At 41.5% G+C, this 20,557-nt stretch overlaps 1 protein-coding gene and 1 non-coding gene across 2 annotated transcripts in view; both read left to right on the plus strand.

Moving 5' to 3' along the window:
* TBC1D9 (TBC1 domain family member 9) overlaps positions 1 to 20,557 on the plus strand; it is a 65,566-nt gene that overhangs the window by 16,103 nt on the left and 28,906 nt on the right. The window contains exons 4-10 of the mRNA XM_077755899.1: positions 4,756 to 4,984; positions 5,417 to 5,678; positions 7,449 to 7,656; positions 13,303 to 13,509; positions 14,395 to 14,565; positions 15,126 to 15,276; positions 18,825 to 19,039. Of these exons, the coding sequence (XP_077612025.1) occupies positions 4,756 to 4,984; positions 5,417 to 5,678; positions 7,449 to 7,656; positions 13,303 to 13,509; positions 14,395 to 14,565; positions 15,126 to 15,276; positions 18,825 to 19,039 (1,443 nt within the window). The remainder of the gene's footprint in view (positions 1 to 4,755; positions 4,985 to 5,416; positions 5,679 to 7,448; positions 7,657 to 13,302; positions 13,510 to 14,394; positions 14,566 to 15,125; positions 15,277 to 18,824; positions 19,040 to 20,557) is intronic.
* On the plus strand, positions 19,801 to 19,903 carry LOC144224871 (U6 spliceosomal RNA). Its single transcript, XR_013333166.1, has one exon. It is a non-coding gene; the product is annotated as a U6 spliceosomal RNA (small nuclear RNA).

The raw sequence follows: 20,557 nt of genomic DNA on the forward strand, positions 1-20,557 counted from the left end.
TCTGGGGACACATGACACCCATCTCCCCTTGTTGGGCAATATAAACTCAGCAAGGTGTTCCTACCCAGTCAAGTTACTGATATTGCCTTTTCAAATAATAAACAATTTGAACTTTTCTGTAGGAAAACATTTTAAGGCTACAAAAATATCCTATTCCTTTTCAAAATTTCCTCATGATTTAGCAGGGAATCATCTGTTGATGATTTTCTTGTCTTAACCGATCTTTACAGTGATGTTTTTGCAAACTGATAATTTTCCAACTCCAGAGTCCTCTCACATTTACCAGTTGACGCCTGCTATTCTACTAGAAGCAAGGGCTCTCTCTCGTCCTTTATGTACCTATTTATTTTTGCTGTGGACTCGTGGATTCCTGTTTTTTCGGTTGTTGATGTTTCATTACTGGACTTGGTTATTTTGGTCCCCACACCCTCCCAGGGTTAGCTAGTTGCTTTTTTGAGCACTTCTTCTGCTCTAGGAGGATGTCCCAGACTCATCCTGGACTTTCTCTGTGCCTTTCCTGGAGTCAGCCACTTGTTTCCATTTGCTTTCAGTTTCAGGCCCTTTCTCCTTTCCTGCAGAGTTCAATATTCTTTTTTACATGCAGAAAATTTTAACATGCTTCTGAAAGTTTAAATTCCTCAAAATGTTACTCCCTTCTTCATCTTTACGATCCTGTTCTCCCCAGCCCCTTGTAGTTAACCAACTTCATTGTCATCGGGCCTATGCGTCCTGTGTTTCTTTTAGTGAAAAGAGGCCGATATATGTATTTTTTTATTTCTCTTTAATTCTTACACATAAGCCTTCATGTATATATACTCCTCTGCATTTGCTTTTTTCACTCAATAACTCTTAGGTGACACCTCATATCAGTTCATAGAGAGTATCCGCATGTTATGTGTGTGTGTGTTTGTTATTTAAAAAAAATTTTAATAGTTTGGTTTTTATGTTGAAATATTATTAATTAAAAAAATTTTTTAATGTTTTATTTATTTCTGAGAGACAGAGAGAGACAGCCTGAGCAGGGGAGGGTCAGACAGAGGGGGATACAGAATCTGAAGCAGGCTCCAGGCTCCGACCTCCGAGCTAGCTGTCAGCTCAGAACCTGACACGGGGCTCAAACCACCGAACTGTGAGATCGTGACCTGAGCCGGAGTCAGACGCCTAACCTACTGAGCCACCCAGATGCCCTGAAATATTATTAATTTTTAGATTTATAGAACTGTAAAGATAGGACAGAGAATTCCCATAGACCCTACCACTCAGTTTCCATTAATATTAACATCTTCTATAACCATAGTATATATCTAGACTAAGGAATAAACATTAATGCAATATTGGTAACTACAGGCTTAATTTGGATTTTACCAGATTTACCATTTCATGTTCTTTTTTATTCCATGATCCAAATCAGGACCCCATGTTACATTTAGTGCCTAATTCTTTTTAATGAGTGCAGATTATGTATGTATATACTGTAGAGAACTCTCTTACACTGGAACATTCAAGTAGTTTCTGGTATTTTGCTATAATTATCTATCTACTTATACACACATACACACAAATATACAGTATATGCGTGAATTATAATTTTATGCATGAATTATAATAAACATGGATGTATGTATGCATATCTGTTTTTGTATTGTAGGGATGTATTTGTAAGATAAACTTGTAGAAGTGCAAAATGTATGTGTCATTTTGCTGAATATTGACAAATTCCCACCCTGCCCCCGACAGGATGTAAAATGTAACCTTTTACATTCCCACTGGCATGTAGGGGAATGCCTGTTTCCCGACAGCTTCACCAAAGAGGCAGATTATCAGGTTTTTGGGTTTTGGCCTGTCTGATGGGGGAAAAATATTTTAGAGTTGTTTTAATTTGTATTTATCTCACTTACAAGTGAAGTTGAACATTTTGGATATTTAATGGCCATTTTTATATAGCTGTAGATCGCTGATGTGTTTTGCCTATTTTTCTATGGGACTTTGGTCTTATTTTTCTTTAATCTTTTAAAGTTCTTTTATATAAATGTCATTAGCCTTTGGTCAGTGATACGGATCATAGATAATTTCTCTGAATTTGTCATTTGTCTTTTTACTTTGCTCATTATAGTTTTTGCCATGGAACATTTAAATGTGTTATTTAGTCAAAATTATAAATTCTTTCCAGATTTTTAGGCATAGTTAGAAAGCCTTTCTTTACACCCAGGTTAAGGAAGAAATCTAGGAAGTGATCTGATAGTTTACTTCTCATTAAAATGCCACAGGATGGCCAATTTCTGTTTGATTTCTTTTCCTTCCCTGAACTTTTACATGAGCAAGTAGTAATTTTATAATCAGAAAAATAAGTGGAATATCATCGCTGTTCAGGATCTAATGTTTTGGAAGGAGAGAACTGAATTTTACCTGGACCACATAAAATTAGTGAGGGCTGAGTAGCACAAAAACACATACAACATATCACCTTCCCCTTTTCTCCCTCCCTTTGCCCCTCAAGATGGATATTTAGACTGCTTCAAGACGACTGATTTCAGTTTCTACTCTGTCGTAATTATAGAGACTAGACACGTAGTGAAGAGGGTAAAAATGAGAGCGGGGAGGACATTGGAAAGGTTCAGTTTGAAGCTGGGAGGAGGTGGGAGCTTCCAAACAAAAAAGTGTTCCTGAGTAATGGAGAGTTGTTTTATTGATAAAACCCATCTGATTTTATAACTTCTTCATTTCATTTCTGAGTCATCCATCTGAACTTCTGGGAAGTAATAAAAATGGAGAGAGTGTGAGGGTCCTCATTTGACCACGTCACAGGGGACAGAGACTGGTGCGGGAAAGGGCATGAGGCCTCTTCCCCATCTAGGAGCCCCTACTGAGGTTCTCGGTTACGGTTTCCTAGACCTCCCTCAGAAGGCGTGTCTTTGGACAATAAGATAAAATAAAGAGCTATAGGAAGAAACTGAAGCTTAGAAGTGACAATAGCCAGGAGGAAAACAAAAACAAACACTAGAAAACAGAAAATAAAACAAGAACCAATTATGTCAAACAGCTATTCTTTTCACTGTTTTTATTACACCCAAAATGTCACATTTAATTCCCCTGAAACCAATTACTAGGAAGGAATTGCTATTAATGCAATTATGTGTGAAAGAATGTCATTCATGTGCAAATGAATGGTTTAAGCATTCCCAGTTGTCCAATAATGAAGGGAACCAACAAATTTATCTGTTTTGAGATTTAATTAACTTTTATAAATTATAAATGTAATAATTAACTACAGAGGCAGCCATAATCCAAACCCATGGATAACATTTTGTGTATTTCTTTCTAGACTTCTGGAATGCATCTTATCATAATAGTAGTCTTACTGTACATAGTTTTGATCATGCCTTTGTTTCCTTGACTGATATTGTTATATGATTTTTAGTTGTTATTTTAATAATGGAATATTAGCCCACTATTGACCTTACCATTCTCTTTCTAGAAGTCTCCTTAGCTTCTAGGCCAGTGGGGAACAGGCACAAACAGTAATACAATGCGGTGAACACTTTTGTTCATATAAGGTTTCCTATAGTTTTTCCTTCCTTTGGGATAGATTACAAAATGTTGGTTACTGAGTTAGTTTATACATTTTTAATGGACCTTAGTAGAGATTGTCAGTGTATTGGATCCCTGTGTAATTTCCTTACTTTTCAACAATCTGGTCATTTAAATGGTTTTGCAAATTTAATAGGTAAAAGTTGGGGTCTTGTTTTAGTTTTCTCTTTGATGATCAAGTTGAACATTTTTTTCATGTTTCCTAAGTTAATTTTCCTTTTTGTGAATTCTCAGTCAATGTCCTTTGCATATTTAAATGAATAGAAATTTAGTCCAGTATAGGACCTCCCAAGTATTTGGATTCTAGTAGCTTTTTAGTTATGTGGAGCTGTTGCCTGGAAGCTGGGTATGTTAGGTGGAGTCTGCACAACATAAAGGAAGGAGATATTCCATCCCTTTGTTCCATCATCCGGTCCACTGAAAAATTATAGCAAACTAAGGAGAGGTTCTGCATTCTGGATCCTCTCTTTTCTTAAAGGTGAGGAAATTGGGAGTTGAACCTTAATAGGGACTATTACCTTTACCGTTGAAATTAGTTGGCAAGGCCTGGTCTGTTGATATTAGCGTATTAGGCCCTGCAGTGTGCCAGAGTATTGTTTCTCAGTTCTGTATCCTCATAAATACTCTCATCAATTTAGATGAGCATTTGAAAAGTGCGGTATTTAGTAGATCTTGGATAGTGTAGTTTGAATGTTTTTCCACTCAAAACATGGGTATCATTTGGTTTGCTATACATCACTTCCTTCTAATATTCTCCTTATTCTGACTTTAGGTCCAAACCCTGCTAAGTGGTCCAGGGGAAGAGCAAGTATTAGCCTACTTGAGAGTCTCCAAGCTTATTCCCAGTTTATTGGCCATCGGGATTGCCTAGGAACCCAACTGCAAAATAAAACCATGGGCTTCATTCTAAGTTCACTTTATAACATGATTAGCACCAACAAACATAATCAAATCTACATTGTCATTTCAGAATCTTTTAGTATGCAAATGCTCCTTGGTAACTGGCTTAGAATTTGGGGTTGCCTTTGAAAATAACTGATCAATTTAAAAGAAAATTCTAGCATTAGAAATCGTTCTCTTCTTTCCTTTCCAATATGTATAGCACACAGAAAAAAGCAGCCCTAGTCATATTAATAGCAGCTGCATGCCTGTTTCATCCTTGCTTAGGGCATCATTGCAGAGTATAACAAGATCAACGATGTGAAGGAAGATGATGACACGGAGAAGTTTAAAGAAGCCATTGTGAAATTCCACAGGCTGTTTGGGATGCCCGAGGAAGAGAAGCTTGTCAACTATTATTCTTGCAGCTACTGGAAGGGGAAGGTCCCCCGTCAGGGTTGGATGTACCTCAGTATTAACCACCTTTGCTTTTACTCTTTCCTTATGGGAAGGGAAGGTGAGTTGTCTAGAGTTTCAGAGGGAAGCTTGGGAGAATCTGCTGAGGTTTGCCCTGAACTCATAAACCACATCAAAATGCCAGAAATATATCTGTAGTTATGACTGGATCAATACTGTGTTTTAACCATTTAACAAGTGAAGTCAATTATTTTTGTCTAATATTTGTAAAAAAAAAAAAAAAGTTATTAAGTAATAAAGATTCACCAAAATTATCATTCATGCAGCTGATGTGGACTTAAATCCATAAGGATTGTGAACTCAATTTATGTGGTGTGAGTTTGTCTCTTAAACAACCAAAACAGTAATAAATATGGGCAAGCAAACTCAAAGGAAGGAGTGCACCAAGATTGGGGGCTGGGTTGTGAGGCTGAATGATCCTCAGGGGGTTTTAAGGAGCCAGATGTTGACCAGCCTTGTTCCCTGTGCCCAGCCAAGCTGGTAATCCGGTGGGTGGACATCACACAGCTTGAGAAGAACGCCACGCTGCTTCTCCCCGACGTGATCAAAGTGAGCACGAGGTCCAGTGAACATTTCTTCTCTGTATTTCTCAACATCAATGAGACCTTCAAGTTAATGGAACAGCTCGCCAACATAGCCATGAGGCAACTTTTAGACAATGAGGGGTTTGAACAAGATAGATCCCTGCCCAAACTGAAAAAGAAGTCTCCTAAAAAAGTATCGGCTCTAAAACGGTAGGTGACAGAGACAGAGTCTCGCACACTTTAGAAAAAAGAAACCTTTACATTCTTTTATGAAATTTAACCTTTTCTTAACCACTTCAAGGGTTCTCAACACTTTTCTGGGTATAAATACAGAACTGAAAGAGACTGTCAGAAGCAGTCACAGTTCAATGAGTGAGAGGGACACAGCCAGCTTTGGCACAAAGTGACGGGAACTCTTCTGGTCCTGTGGGCGCTGCGCCATGAGCACACGTGTGGGGAGACGGGGCAGGGTGGTGGAAGAGGCCCTCAGGGGAGGCTGCTTGGAGTGGACTCTCAGGAGGCGGTAGAAGTTACCCATGCAGTTCACTAGGATGGATATTTCAGGCAGATGGAATAACATGATGCAGGAATCACAAGGCAAGAGCACAGAGGGAATGAAGTCCATTAATATCTGGAAAGGGGCAGCACATGGGATGAGCAGAGGCTGCAGGGAAGCCTGGAAGTGTAGATGTGGGAGTGGAGCTAGAGAGAAAGCAAAGGGAAAGTTGATGCTCTCAGGTGTGATTGTATGCATGGAATTGTCCCGGACTGAGATGGGGAATGAGACAGGGAGAGCATGTACAAGGGATGGGAGAGCTCGGCTTTGATCACGGTGAGTTGCCTGCAGAACATCACTTTGGAGGTGGGTCCAGTAACATACATGGAATTGGAAGTCACTGGCATATAGCTGGCAATTGGGACCTGACAAGAGATCACTGCAGTTAAGATACTTGGTGATTTGAAACGTGTTTCAGGAGAGTGGTTGAGGGTGAATGGTGTTAACTGTAGTGGATTGAATAGCAAATGGAAGGCAAGGGGGTGGGAATTAGGCAAGTATAGACTGCTTTTTCAAGAAATTCAATGGGAAAGGAGGGGGGTGTTGCTCTGATAGAATGTGAAAGATTTGAGTACAGCACAGAATGGGAAGAGTGCGGGCTGAGGGTAGGTGCGGGGAAGGAAGGAGCACAGAGCTACAGCTGTAAGAAAACCAGTTATTTTAATAGTGACATCCGATACTGGGTGGAAAAAGATGCTTGTGTGTGCAGATACCTCTCCCTCTGAAATGGAAAGGAAGTAAGAGTAGGTGAGGATGGAGGTAATTCGGAAGTAAAAGGAAGGAGGGTGTGGGAGAGGGGTGGGGAGCTCCTCTTTGCTCTGTGAAGCCAGAAACTTCACCACCCAGGGGCTGGGGTGGCATAGAAGCTTGAGAGGAGAGGTTTGAACGACCAACATGGTAAACAGGAAAAAGGGAAAAAAGATTGTAGTCAACAGCGGACCCAGCTGAGGTTGGAAACTCTGGTTGTCGAAGAGGTGGGTTGTTCCTGTGTTTCAGGCAGTTCTGTTGACTTTTTAGGGCAGACAGTGATATCCAGCAGTCATGAGGCTTGTTTGCATTCTCATTAGGTCTTTCTTAAAAGATAAGGTCCAGAAAATGACCCTGGATAAATATCAATGTAATCGTCTCCTCAGAAATTACTGTATTCCTTTAGAAAAAGAATGGGTTTCCTATCCAGGCTTAGTTTTCCTGCGATTCTTTAACATTTATCGATCTTGATTGTAAAATGACTACACAAGGGACCTAAGTCTATTAAAATATTACATTACACTTTTGAGTCATAGGTTGGAGTTAGCTCCAGTAGAAACCCAAGAAGGTAGGGATACGTCTGACAAGATCGAAGGGCGGAGAGATGGGCTGGCACATCCTTGAGAAGGTGTGGAAACCTAGCTCTTGTGTGAGGTGACATTGTTCCTGCCTTCCAGCGATCTTGATGCCAGGGCAAAGAGTGAGAGATACCGCGCACTTTTCCGGTTGCCGAAAGATGAAAAATTAGACGGCCATACAGACTGCACCCTCTGGACTCCATTCAACAAAATGCACATTTTGGGGCAGATGTTTGTGTCCACAAACTACATCTGCTTTACCAGCAAGGAGGAGAACCTATGTAGCCTTATCATCCCACTCCGTGAGGTAGGTGTTGGGGGGGATGGAGATCTTAGGAGTTGCATTTGTAATACTCTTCTGTGTGAACCAGGAATGGGTTTTTACCAGCATTTCCTTGGCTTTTAACTATAGGTGAGTGCTCATAATTCTTGGGTGGCACCTGCCACACCCTTTTGTGTGTTGTCAGTAATCTCAGTGACTGGCAAGAGATCTTCTTCCTAGAAAAGGCAGCCTAGTATTTTAAGATGGAGATTGTACTGTTATTCAGGTGTGGTGAGGCCAGACACATCAGGAGGGGATTGCTATGAAAAGACTGTTGTACCTCACAGTCCCTCTAGGAGAGGCCATGGGGGCACACTGGGGAGGCCCAGACTTGGTTCACAGGCAGAGGGAGCCGGGAAAATGTGGGCAAGTGCCTTTCCTGTGGGGCGCCTGGGTGGCTCAGTCGGTTAAGTGTCNCTCAGTCGGTTAAGTGCTTGACTGGCTCAGGTCATGATCTCGTGGTCTGTGAGTTCAAGCTTCGAGTCGGGGCTCTGCTGACAGCTCAGAGCCTGGAGCCTGCTTCGGATTCTAGGTCTCCCTCNGTTCTTACTCTGTACACATTCTTACTCTCTCTGAGAGGAGGGGGGAGGTGGGTCCTGTCATGTCTTCACGGTGGTAGATTATTCTGGTACTTGTGTGGAAATCTTGCCAGGAGGTTTCGAGTTAAGAAGGAACTCCAGGCTAGGCTGCTGGAGGCTGTAAGTATTACAGTCTTGAAGTTGTCCTGGTAATAACTTTCAACCCACCCTGTTCCTTTTTCTACAAGTTAGGGTGGTTAGAAGCTTTGATTATATAATTAAGAGTGATGGGGCACCTGGNACCCTTTGTTAAGACTCCCTAGAGTAAAGGATTCAAGTTTCCCTCTGCCTTGGTTCCTTAAAGAAAATGTTTTAATCATGTAAGCAGATTTATTTTCTGTTTGGTTTTTTTTTCTTGTTTTAAGAATAATTTACAGGGNCACTATTGTCAGAGAAGATTTGTGAAACTATAGACAAATAAAAAGAAAACAAAATTCACCCTTAGTTCCATCTGTCAAAGATAGCAACTGTTATTCTGCTGTATGGCTTCCCAGACTTTATCTATACTTTGCTATGTATGTCATTTATATTATTTAGATATATTATTTATATCTAAATATCTAAATATCTATATATTATTTATTATTAGATATATTATTTAGATATAAAACATAGGGAATTTTTATTTTTTACCTATTTCCCTTAATACTGAGTATATATTAAACTATCCCCCATATCATTAAATCTTCTCTTACAGTGTAATTTTTAATGATTGAATATTATTCCATTAAATGGATATATAAAGCTTATTTGCTCAGTTCCTTGTGGTTGGGCTCTTACATTGTTTTCATTTTCCCAATCATATGTATAATTTTCCTTAAAGTATGAATTATGAATTCCTAAAAGCTGGTGGATCAAAAGGAATGCAAAATGTTAGGCAGTTATCGAATCTAGCTCTCCATCTTAGGGGATGAGCTAACTGGTATTATAACACGTTTTGAGGCCAGAATATGTTGTGGGGGCAATTCTGAGACAGATAATTCAACAAGTATTTACATTTAGCCCTGGAATGGATTTTATAACATTTCTCAGCAAATGCACCTTCTTTGCCATAGACTTATTAAACTTAATTTTCTTCCTTGAGTACTATCTACAAGCAAGTTACCTGCACCATCTAGGGAAATCCACTTCAGGATTAAGAATGTTTATTTGTGAATCTGAGCAAGTCATCACTCTGTTTATCCAGAGGGCGATAGAGTGGAGGGAGTTATAAGCTGCTGTCAATATGTCCGTTCTCCTGTTCACCGTCTCCAGCTGGCTCTTTACCCTTCAGTGCAGTATGCAATACAATAGTGAGTGTTCAGGGCAACTGAGAGAATGGGGATTGATAATCTCAACCCATCTTCTGCTGGCTTGTTTTCCCTAACAGGTGGTAGAGTAGAGATAATTCAGTTATATTTCAGGGTAAATCGGAGGAGGAGCAATTGTGGATGTAGCATTGAGAAGTAAAGCATGTTGTGATTGGTGGATGCAACTCCAAAGAAATAGCTCAATGAAACAGCAGTGACCTTCCCCTTAACCTGGTGAATCTCCAAGATATATGAATGGTAGACCCCTAATCCTGACTAGTGGAAGAAGCAAAGGACTTAATGTAATTTTTACTACTTTTAGGTAACCTTAATGACAGAAAAGTGATGGGGTGGNGCAGAGAGTGATTTGTCACCTTTCAGGGCTGAGTTAAACTGACTGATGAGCAGTAGTCTCCGTGGGAACATTGCATCCTACTTGAAATGGACACATTTAGGATTGTATAAACTAATAATCATTGCTTTGTTTAATTTTTTTTAATGTTTATTTTTGAGAGAGAGAGAGACAGAGCACCAGCAGAGGAGAAACAGAGAGAGAGGGAGACACAGAATCCAAAGCAGGCTCCAGGCTCTGAGCTGTCAGCACAGAGCCTGACGTGGGGCTCAAACTCACAAACCAGGAGATCATGACCTGAGCCAAAGTCAGATGCTCAACGGATTGATCCACCCAGGTGCCCCACGTTTCATTTAATTTTTTTATAAATAAGCTAAAATATTGACTGGATATTGTTAACATATATTTCACATATAGACTTAAGGGAGACCAAATTGACACAGAATCATGGAATTATGTTACTACAGATTTTGAAGAAATTATTGAGGCAGCAAAGCAGGAAGGTAAAAATGAACCAATTAGGTTCCTCATTAGATAGAGTTTCCAGATGAAGTCTCTTTTTTTAATTATAAATTACCTTGCAAATATTATATATTAAATATCAAGCTTTGATTAAATTCTAGTCTATTTTATAACCCTAGCTGGTAAGGCAAATGTGTCTTATTAAACTAGAATACTCAAATGTAGCTGTTACCCTTTCTTTGTCACAAAGCTCATGGGATAGGATTCTACCGGAAATAATTTGTCAGCAAAAAATATTTTGTAGTGCATGTGAGCATTCATATGTTTTATATGGCAGCTTCCTGGTTGTTTCTGTGCTTATAATCTAGCTAAAGATCTTTCCACTTTGCCCTCATCAAATATCATATGGCTGTCTGGGCTTTAGGTATGGAACTTGNCAGAATCCAAAGCAGGCTCCAGGCTCTGAGCTGTCAGCACAGAGCCTGACGTGGGGCTCAAACTCACAAACCAGGAGATCATGACCTGAGCCAAAGTCAGATGCTCAACGGATTGATCCACCCAGGTGCCCCACGTTTCATTTAATTTTTTTATAAATAAGCTAAAATATTGACTGGATATTGTTAACATATATTTCACATATAGACTTAAGGGAGACCAAATTGACACAGAATCATGGAATTATGTTACTACAGATTTTGAAGAAATTATTGAGGCAGCAAAGCAGGAAGGTAAAAATGAACCAATTAGGTTCCTCATTAGATAGAGTTTCCAGATGAAGTCTCTCTTTTTTTAATTATAAATTACCTTGCAAATATTATATATTAAATATCAAGCTTTGATTAAATTCCAGTCTATTTTATAACTCTAGCTGGTAAGGCAAATGTGTCTTATTATGTCTTATTAAACTAGAATACTCAAATGTAGCTGTTACCCTTTCTTTGTCACAAAGCTCATGGGATAGGATTCTACCGGAAATAATTTGTCAGCAAAAAATATTTTGTAGTGCATGTGAGCATTCATATGTTTTATATGGCAGCTTCCTGGTTGTTTCTGTGCTTATAATCTAGCTAAAGATCTTTCCACTTTGCCCTCATCAAATATCATATGGCTGTCTGGGCTTTAGGTATGGAACTTGAACCCTTAGTTCCCTTGGCATTTGTCATTTAGTCTGAGAGATCTGGTGACCAAAAGAATCAGAAAAAAATTATAAGAAAAGGAGCTTCTATAGACCTTTTAAAAATAGGTATTATTTAACATGTTTTAAGTGCCATGGGGAAATCCTTTTCATGGTAAAGAAATTGTTTTTCCCATTTCTTCAGCTTTCTTGCATTAGGAAAAAACCCACTTTTATGTGCAACTCCACGTATCTCAGGATTCCTTTAAAATATATAAGTATATATCCAACTATCTGCATTTATAAAGTCTGCAAGTAGAAGTCAGGTTTTAAAGTTCTGCTTCGGGGATAATGTATTTCACATAAAAATATTGATAAAGAGGCTAAAGCTGGACCTGTCTAGACTGCTTACAGGTGGAAATGAAGAGGGGAAGAAAAATTGAACTTTAAGTATTGTAGTCAGAGCTGCTGCAAATAAACCATTTATCTAGGACTTGCTTCAAGATTTTTTTTTCCTAATGTGCTAAAGAAAAATGTTTAAAAAATTTTTAATGTTTATTTTTGAGAGAGAGAGAGCACAGTGGGGGTTGGACCGAGAGAGAGACACACACACAGAATCCAAAGCAGGCTCCAGGCTCTGAGCTGTCTAAACAGAGCCCTACATGGGGTTCAAACCCACAAGCCATGAGATCATGACCTGAGCCAAAGTCGAATGCTTAACCGACTGAGCCACCCAGGTGCCCCAGAAAAAAAATTTTTTAATGTTTATTTTTGAGGGAGAAAGAGCGTGCATGTGAGCAGGGAAGGGGCAGAGTGGAGGGGACAGAGGATCCAAAGCAGGCTCTGTGCTGACAGAAGAGCCTGATGCGGGGCTTGAACTTATGAGCCGTGAGATTATGACCTGAGCCAAAGTCAGGCGCTTTACTGACTGAGCTTCTCAGGTGCTTCTAAAGAAAAATATTTTAATGCATTTATCTTCGTTTCCAGTTGAGGGAAATCCTATTATAAAGCACCAAATGCGTGTCTTCAGAGCTAAAACAGATGTCCTTCTTTCCTGCTTGTCTCCTGATGTGGTAGATTTACTTCACCACACGCATGCACGCGCACAGAGTCAGCCAGTGCAGATAGGGTTGCAGCTAAACTGTTTACATCACGTCTGTTCAGAATGGAGCCTTTAAAACGTTGAAGTGGAAAGAGGGGAGGGATGCAAAGCTCTGGAATTCCAATGAGACGTTTGAAAGGTTAGTGGGATTTTGAAAACCATCTCATCATTAATCTTCGAATAAAACACAAGTATCATGGGTTGTTTCTTTCTCTTATGGATGATGCAGCAGCTAGGTGTCCACTCCGTTATGGCTCCATGAAATTTTAATGAAAATCAAGGAGTTTCTTCACGACAAGTTTTCTAAAGCTTGGCCCTATCAATGCCATGGGCCAGGCTTAGGTGGAGGCTGGCTGCTCTGTGCACTGCAGGGTGTTTAGCAGCATCCCTGGCTTCTACCTGCTAGATGCCACTCGTACCCTCTACTTGTGACAACTGGAAGTGCTTCTAGATGTTGCCAAATGTGTCCCAGGGCACAAAATCACTCCCAGTGTAGATCTGCTGATTTGGAAAGCCCAGCAGAACAATTCCAGCTTCTGATAAGAGCTCCGGTTTGATTTGCTATGCGCTATTTTATTTTATTGGAACAGAGTTGAAGAATCTCATTTTGCCTCAGTAACATATGGGTAGGTCCTCCAGAATATAAAAGTGCTGTGTTCCTTGTTTTGTGCTGCTCAGAGGCTGCTGCTGGGTGATCCCTGGCAAGTAATGCTTTGTTTCATGTTTCTTTTCAGGTGACAATTGTGGAAAAGGCAGACAGCTCCAGCGTACTCCCCAGCCCTTTATCCATCAGCACCAGGAACAGGATGACCTTCCTGTTTGCCAATTTGAAAGATAGAGATTTTCTAGTGCAGAGGATCTCTGATTTCCTGCAACAGACCACCTCCAAAATATACTCGGACAAAGAGTTTGCAGGCAGCTACAACAGCTCAGATGATGAGGTCAGTGGGAGACACCTGAGGGTGTTTGTGTTTGTCCTGTTACTCTGCCCTAGAATGTTCTCTTCCTCATCTGTTCTGTTTGATCTGCAAGCTTTGCAGCTGTGCTAAGATAAGGCATCTACCCTGATGGCCCAGGGCAGTATCTGAGCAATAACTCATTTGAATCTCATGGAGTTTGTATTTGGGATCACAGAGCTGGACAGAGCTTTGTAGATCATCTGGTTTCACCCTCCTGTGTTGTAGGTGAAGAAATCATTGAGTGATTTGTCTTGTTTACACAGCAAGTGACTCTGGTCCCTATGGTGACATTGTCAGGAATGCACAGACGTCACTAAATAAAGTCTCAAATCTGAAATGCAACATCATGATGATGATTTTGTTATTTTTTGTATATAAAAAAATATCTATTGTGTCCCTTTTGAATTAGGCCCTGGGCCAACATCCAGGGAAATTGGCAGCTAAAACATATTGTAAAGATGCTGACCTCACAAGGAACATCCCTGCCCCTGTCTACCCAGGATCTTGTAGGCATCAGAAACTATAGAGGGCCCGAGGAGGCGGTCTTTCTGTCAATAAGCAGTTGATTCAGCCACATCGTGCTTCGTCTGCATGCTAATCGTAGGCTAACAGCCAACCAGTTTGTTACAAAAATGCATCAAAAATTAGAGGAAACCCATATTGAGCACTGAAGCTCTGTGTTCTATGACCCACGGGCCTGTCTAATCCCCGCCAAGATGCTGGACTGCTGCCTTCCTCCTGTGTCTTCACATAGCAGGAAACAGTGTGGGACCATGATGTAGCTGCGGATGTCTGTCCAGAGGACACTGAAGAAGGGGATTCTGCGGCCCAAACCCTTTCACTGTCTGTCCCTCCCTCCCTCGGCAGGTGTATTCTCGGCCCAGCAGCCTTGTCTCCTCCAGCCCGCAGAGAAGCACGAGCTCCGAGGCCGATGGCGAGCGCCAGTTCAACCTGAACGGCAACAGCGCTCCCACGGCCACGCAGACCCTGATGACCATGTATCGGCGGCGGTCTCCCGAGGAATTCAACCCGAAGCTGGTGGGTGCCTCCTGCTCTTGCCTGAAGCTTTCTTCATTAGAACAATAACATTTAAAAATATTTTTTAATAAAAGAAAACTGATAAATAGCTGTGTAAATAAACATTTTCCTATAAGCAAAGCAGATTTTTATCTAAATCTCTCTTTAGATTGTAGAACGGCTTCTACACAGAAGGAAATGAGTTATGGCATCTCCAGGTGACTTTTTTTTAACCTCATCTTTATTGTTTAAGTCAGTCAACAAAGGAGTATGTAATTTCTCAGCCCACATTTAAAAACATTAACTCACTTTCACTTGGAGGTGTAGACATAAAGCCATAAATCTAATTCACATTCTACTGACCCATTTCCGGTCTGGTCTAGAAAGCGTCAAGGCAGAACCAGAGGCTGTGGTTCAGGCGTCCAATTAGGGAAGGAGTGCAGAAAATCTGAGTTCTTTGTCCTTCTGAGTTCTATCCATCCACCAGGGGAGATATTCTGACCTTCCCGCCAACGTCTCCTGTCCATCTCTGATATATGGACAGAGGATGGCACGTAGTAGTGTTTCATTATCCCTTTCAGGCCAAAGAGTTCTTGAAGGAGCAAGCTTGGAAAATTCACTTTGCCGAGTATGGGCAAGGGATCTGCATGTACCGCACAGAAAAAACCCGGGAGCTGGTGTTGAAGGGCATTCCGGAGAGCATGCGGGGGGACCTCTGGCTGCTGCTTTCAGGTATGGTCCCGGGGGGGTGGCGTACTGGCCCTAGGGTGTGCAAGACCTCAGCGCTGCCCTTTCGCCTCCCATCATGCACCTGGGCTCTTTCAAATACGCAGCCCTCCGGTTTAGCCCTAAATCCCCTTTCCTCCCCGGAGTGTTGAAGTCCCTCCGTAAAAACACAGAACGCATATACAACTGTCCAGATATTGAAGCCACCATCTCCCAACTCTGCATAACTTCTTCCATCCCTTCACGAATGCAATTTAGAAGAAGAGAGATCCCGAAGGGAAAGAGTATAATTCTTTGTGATTTTTGAAGCCCCTGTTCCTTTCCCTGCTATATCCACTTCACTGAGAATGTGTAAGTGTGGCACATGCTCAGAGCCATCATGAAGGTGAGGAGAGGGAGGAATGAGAAAGCCTCATGCTTGGGTTCTGCCCTCTCCTGAATTTGCTGGTTATCACTTGGAGATGTGAAGGGGAGGCCAGAATGTGCACTAGAACTGAAGGCCCACCCAGATCACACTAACACTCCAAGCTGGAGTGGTTAGGACAGGAAAGGTGTGTTATGGACCTGTGGGTCCTCAGCGAGGCTCATGCCCACACACAAGCTCTGTGGGGTCAGACCTTTGAGCCCTGAGAGAGACCAGAGATGCTTCAGGCTTGGCTCATCATACCTTCCTCCCTGCCAAAACCATCTAGGTGTCTGTTCTGTCATGAACATCCAGGGCATTTTTTTGGTGTCACCAGTCTTTATAAATCAGGTACTTTACCTGGTTAGAGGCCTGAGATCTAATCATTTAAATAAGCTTATTTGAATATTTGTATTTCAACCTAAGGTGGTCTGACACAAGTGTTTTATCAAAACCTTTTATTTTAGGGGCGTCTGGGTGGTTCAGTCGGTTAAGCGTCCGACTTCGGCTCAGGTCATGATCTCATGGTTTGTGAGTTCGAGCCCCCCATGGGGCTCTGCTGACAGCCAGCTCAGAGCCTGGAGCCTCTTTCAAATTCTGTATCTACCTCTGTCTCTGACCCTCCCCTGCTCACACCGCCCCCTCTCTCTCTATCTCAGAAGTAAAATTTTAAAACATTAAAAAAAAACCTTTTATTCTAAAAATAACATTAAAATTAAAAGCATAGTTACCAGACTTACAGGAAAGCCTTTAAAAAAACAAAACAAAACAAAACAAAAAAACAAAGCTTTATCTCTTTCTAAAAGTANCAGAAGTAAAATTTTAAAACATTAAAAAAAACCCTTTTATTCTAAAAATAACATTAAAATTAAAAGCATAGTTACCAGACTTACAGGAAAGCCTTTAAAAAAACAAAACAAAACAAAACAAAAAAACAAAGCTTTATCTCTTTCTAAAAGTAGATATAAATGGTAATTGGCCGTAATGAGATGTATTAACATCTCAGCAGTTGGATAGAATCCTGAAAAATAATTGGCTTTATGTGTTTCATGAAAAACTAGTTTGTTCTCTCCTTATTCATACGGCTTTTTCGTTTTCCTTCAGGAAACCAGCCTTAGCTCCTCATTTACAGATTCAGATTTGAGGGGTACCTGGGTGGCTCAGTCAGTTAAGTGTCCAACTTCAGCTCAGGTCGAGATCTCATGGTCCGTGAGTTCGAGCCCCATGTCAGGCTCTGTGCTGACAGCCGGCTCAGAGCCTGGAGCCCCTCCGGATTCTGTGTCTCCCTCTCTCTGTGCCCCTCCCCCGCTCATACTCTGTCTCTCTCTGTCTCTCAAAAAATGAATAAATGTTAAAAAAAAGAAATCCAGATTTGAGTCAAATGATCTCTGATTACACAAACCCAGCCCAAGAAGAGCCTTCCTGTCCTGTCTTCTGTCTTCCTTGTGTTTGGCGAACTAGTCACCTTGACAGCTTGATTCAGATCGTTGACATAATTAATGAAAGATTTCATTTTCATCCTTATTCAAATTGGAAGTTACTTACAGCCACATTTTGGTTGAAAACAAAACTCAAACTCAGCACCAAGAAACAGTACACAGTGGTACACAGCACAGGTGCAGAGACACATCTAGAGTTAGACCCAGTGTTTTCTTTAATGGTGATGGAGGCCAGAGGGTAGAGCGGGCTCCCTGCTGCCTCTGTTGAGTACACAACAGCCCCTGTTTCCACCCAGCTCACTGGAGGTGGGGTGCATGTGAAGCCAGCTCACCCATGGGGAGAGCCCGGCTTCTGGTCAGGGAGCCTTGCCTGGGTCCCGCCCTGCTCCTCATGACTCTTAGGACCATTATACCAGGACCTGGCTCAGTGTACCCCGTGAAGTGAAGTGCAGGCCAGAGGGTAAGATATCTTTGCAAATCTCCCTTGAGAACAAGCGAAGGCCCGTGTTAAGCTGCTGTCAAGACGACTGCCTTTTCCAGGGTAAGTGTGAGTGGGAAGCCTGTCTCCCTGGGTGACTGTCATTGACAAGGTCCAGGACATCCCAAGGGCTCTAATTTCTTTTTTTTTTTTAAGTTTTTTAAAAACTTTTATTTATTTTTGAAAGACAGAGAGACAGAGTATGAACGGGGGAGGAGCAGACAAAGAGAGAGAGGGGGAGACACAGAATCCGAAGCAGGCTCCTGGCTCTGAGCTGTCAGCACAGAGCCCAACATGGGGCCCAAACCTACGAACTGTGAGATCATGACCTGAGCCGAAGTTGGATGCTTAACTGACTGAGCCACCAGGAGCCCCAAGGGCTCTAATTTCTAACCAGTGAAATATAGATCAGTCTATCCTGTGTTGTCGTGTGTGTGTAGTATAACATGTACATATGTGTGTGTTTTATATATATACATACATGTGTATATAGAGAGAGAGAATGTAGAATTACCTAAGTTATATTTAATTAGGTTTCAATCTAGACGTTTTCATACAGGCTTCCTGTCTTTAAGAATATTAAAATGCAAATATCTCAAGCCAGTGATTCTCCACCCATTTCTCCATCCTCATCCCCACCACCTGGGAAACTCCCACCCATGCGGGTGGCTCATTGGTAGGAATGCCCACACCACCCACTGCACTTCTACAAACCGCTCCATGTACTCTGATACCTCCTCCTACTCTTCAGTATGGCTGTTTGAACTCTTCAAACCTTATGCGGTAGCAAGCAGCATTTGGACATGTTTTAAGAGGCAGAACTTCCCTTTTCAAATGAAATCTTAAGAAAAACCCCAATAAAATACCAGCAAAGCTGCTATGGTCGAGAAGGGCTGAGATGAGGGGGCTTCGCCTTACTCTTGTTACCTTCCTTCTCTCCTCTAAGTAGCCCTCAAGGATTGTTCTTGGAAGTTCTGTGGAACACAGATTTTTAGCTTGCAAGCCTCTACCTCAGGAGCTCTTCAAATACTTGGTTTATAGTGGAGTCGAAAGAGGGAAGCAAGTAAATTTACCTGTCTAGCCACAGTTGCCACGTGCCACCTCTTCTGTGGGGTGTCATTGTTATTTCACAAGTGTCCTTTGAGTGGTGAGGAACATGAAGCTGGTAAGCTGCATCTGCCGACTAAAGGCAGGGCTTGCACTTTTGGATGTTGTATCTGTCGGTATTTCCTAGGTGCCATCAACGAGAAGGCCACGCATCCTGGGTACTATGAAGATCTAGTGGAGAAGTCCATGGGCAAGTATAATCTCGCCACGGAGGAGATTGAGAGGGATTTACACCGCTCCCTTCCAGAACATCCAGCTTTCCAGAATGAGATGGGCATTGCCGCTCTACGGAGAGTCTTAACAGCTTATGCTTTCCGAAATCCTAATATAGGCTATTGCCAGGTAAATGACACAGATGGTTTAGATATTTTTTTAATTGTTTATTAAGCAGTAAGTAAATGAGAAAAAGAAAGAAGAATGGTTAACAGAACTATCCCTGCACCTAAATTTCTTGGCCTCGGCACTGTAGACATGGTGGACCGGATAATTCTTTGTTTGGGACTGTCCCGTGCTTTGTAGGATGTTTAATAACATTGCTGTTTAATAACATGTTTAATGACATCCACCCCGCTAGTAGAACCCCCCAGTTGTGACAACCAAATGCCTTTAGATATTGCTAAATGCCCCCTGGGGAACAAAAGCTCCCTGAGTTGAGACCACTGCACTGAGCAGAGGAGCTAGCGGACAAGAGTGCCCAAGATTGTCCTCTCTGGAGCCACTACTGTGTAGCTGGGTGACCTTGGAAAGCCGCTTCTGATTACTCTCTGAGCCACCCCGCATCCCTCCCTGAGGTAAAAGAGAGCATGTCTGAGCTCCAGGCCTGTAGTTCTGGATTCTAGGTTCCACACTGCTCCTCCTTTACATCCTAAGCAATAACGTCCTTGAGAATATAATTTTTTTATGTTATGATCATATTTTAATACACAGTAAGATAAATGTTGAATCTGGTATTTTAAAAAAATGCTGCCCCAGCTAAAGTTATCTCTTGTACTGGGACATATACCACAATTTGGAAAGCTCCAAGATAATGCGACTTTAGACTTAAAGGCCACGTATTCAGAGAGGCCTTCCCTGACCATCCACCTAAAACCTACAGCAGGTCTGTGCTCGCTTTGACAGCACATACACTAAACTTGGAGCGATACGGAGATTAGCATAATCCCTGTGCATAGATGACACGCAAATTGTGAGGGATTCCGTATTTTTGTGGGAGATACAGGCTTCCAGTTGTGGAATGAATCAGTCACGGGACTAAAAGACACAGCATAAGGAATGTAGTCAGTGATACTGTAATAGCAATGTATCCACATATATGTGGGGCAGATGGCAGCTACACTTGTGAACATAGCATAATGTATAAACCTGTGTCAGCTGCACTCCAAAAAATGTGGAAAAAAATCACAACCAAATACAACTTTTAATATGTTGACAAATACTTCAAACTTCCCACCAATCCAGAAAGATGGCATAATGTATTTTTTACTAAATGACTGCTTTACACAAAAATAAGTAAGCAGATAGATAAATGCTAAAGTAGGCTTAATTCCTCTATACACACACACACACACACACAGAGTACAGGTCTTCCTGTACCACATGTTTTTTACCTTTTTGATAGCAGTTAATTTAAATAGACTCCCAAACTGATTAATTAATCTTAAATCTTTATTCTGTCTCTCTGACGTCAACATTTAAGTCCTGTGAAACCTGTCACCACTGTGTCCCCCCTCTCATCCCCCAATACTCAGTCCAGAGTCTGTTACGAAGCAGACCCTCAAACTTACCTTGACCGAATGACTAAGGAACCAACCACGATCAGATCATGTACTAGATTCGGCAGGTTAATTCTCAAGTGCAATT

Source organism: Crocuta crocuta, unplaced genomic scaffold, assembly GCF_008692635.1.
Source record: "Crocuta crocuta isolate KB4526 unplaced genomic scaffold, BGI_CrCroc_1.0 scaffold112, whole genome shotgun sequence".
NCBI classification, from domain to species: domain Eukaryota; kingdom Metazoa; phylum Chordata; class Mammalia; order Carnivora; family Hyaenidae; genus Crocuta; species Crocuta crocuta.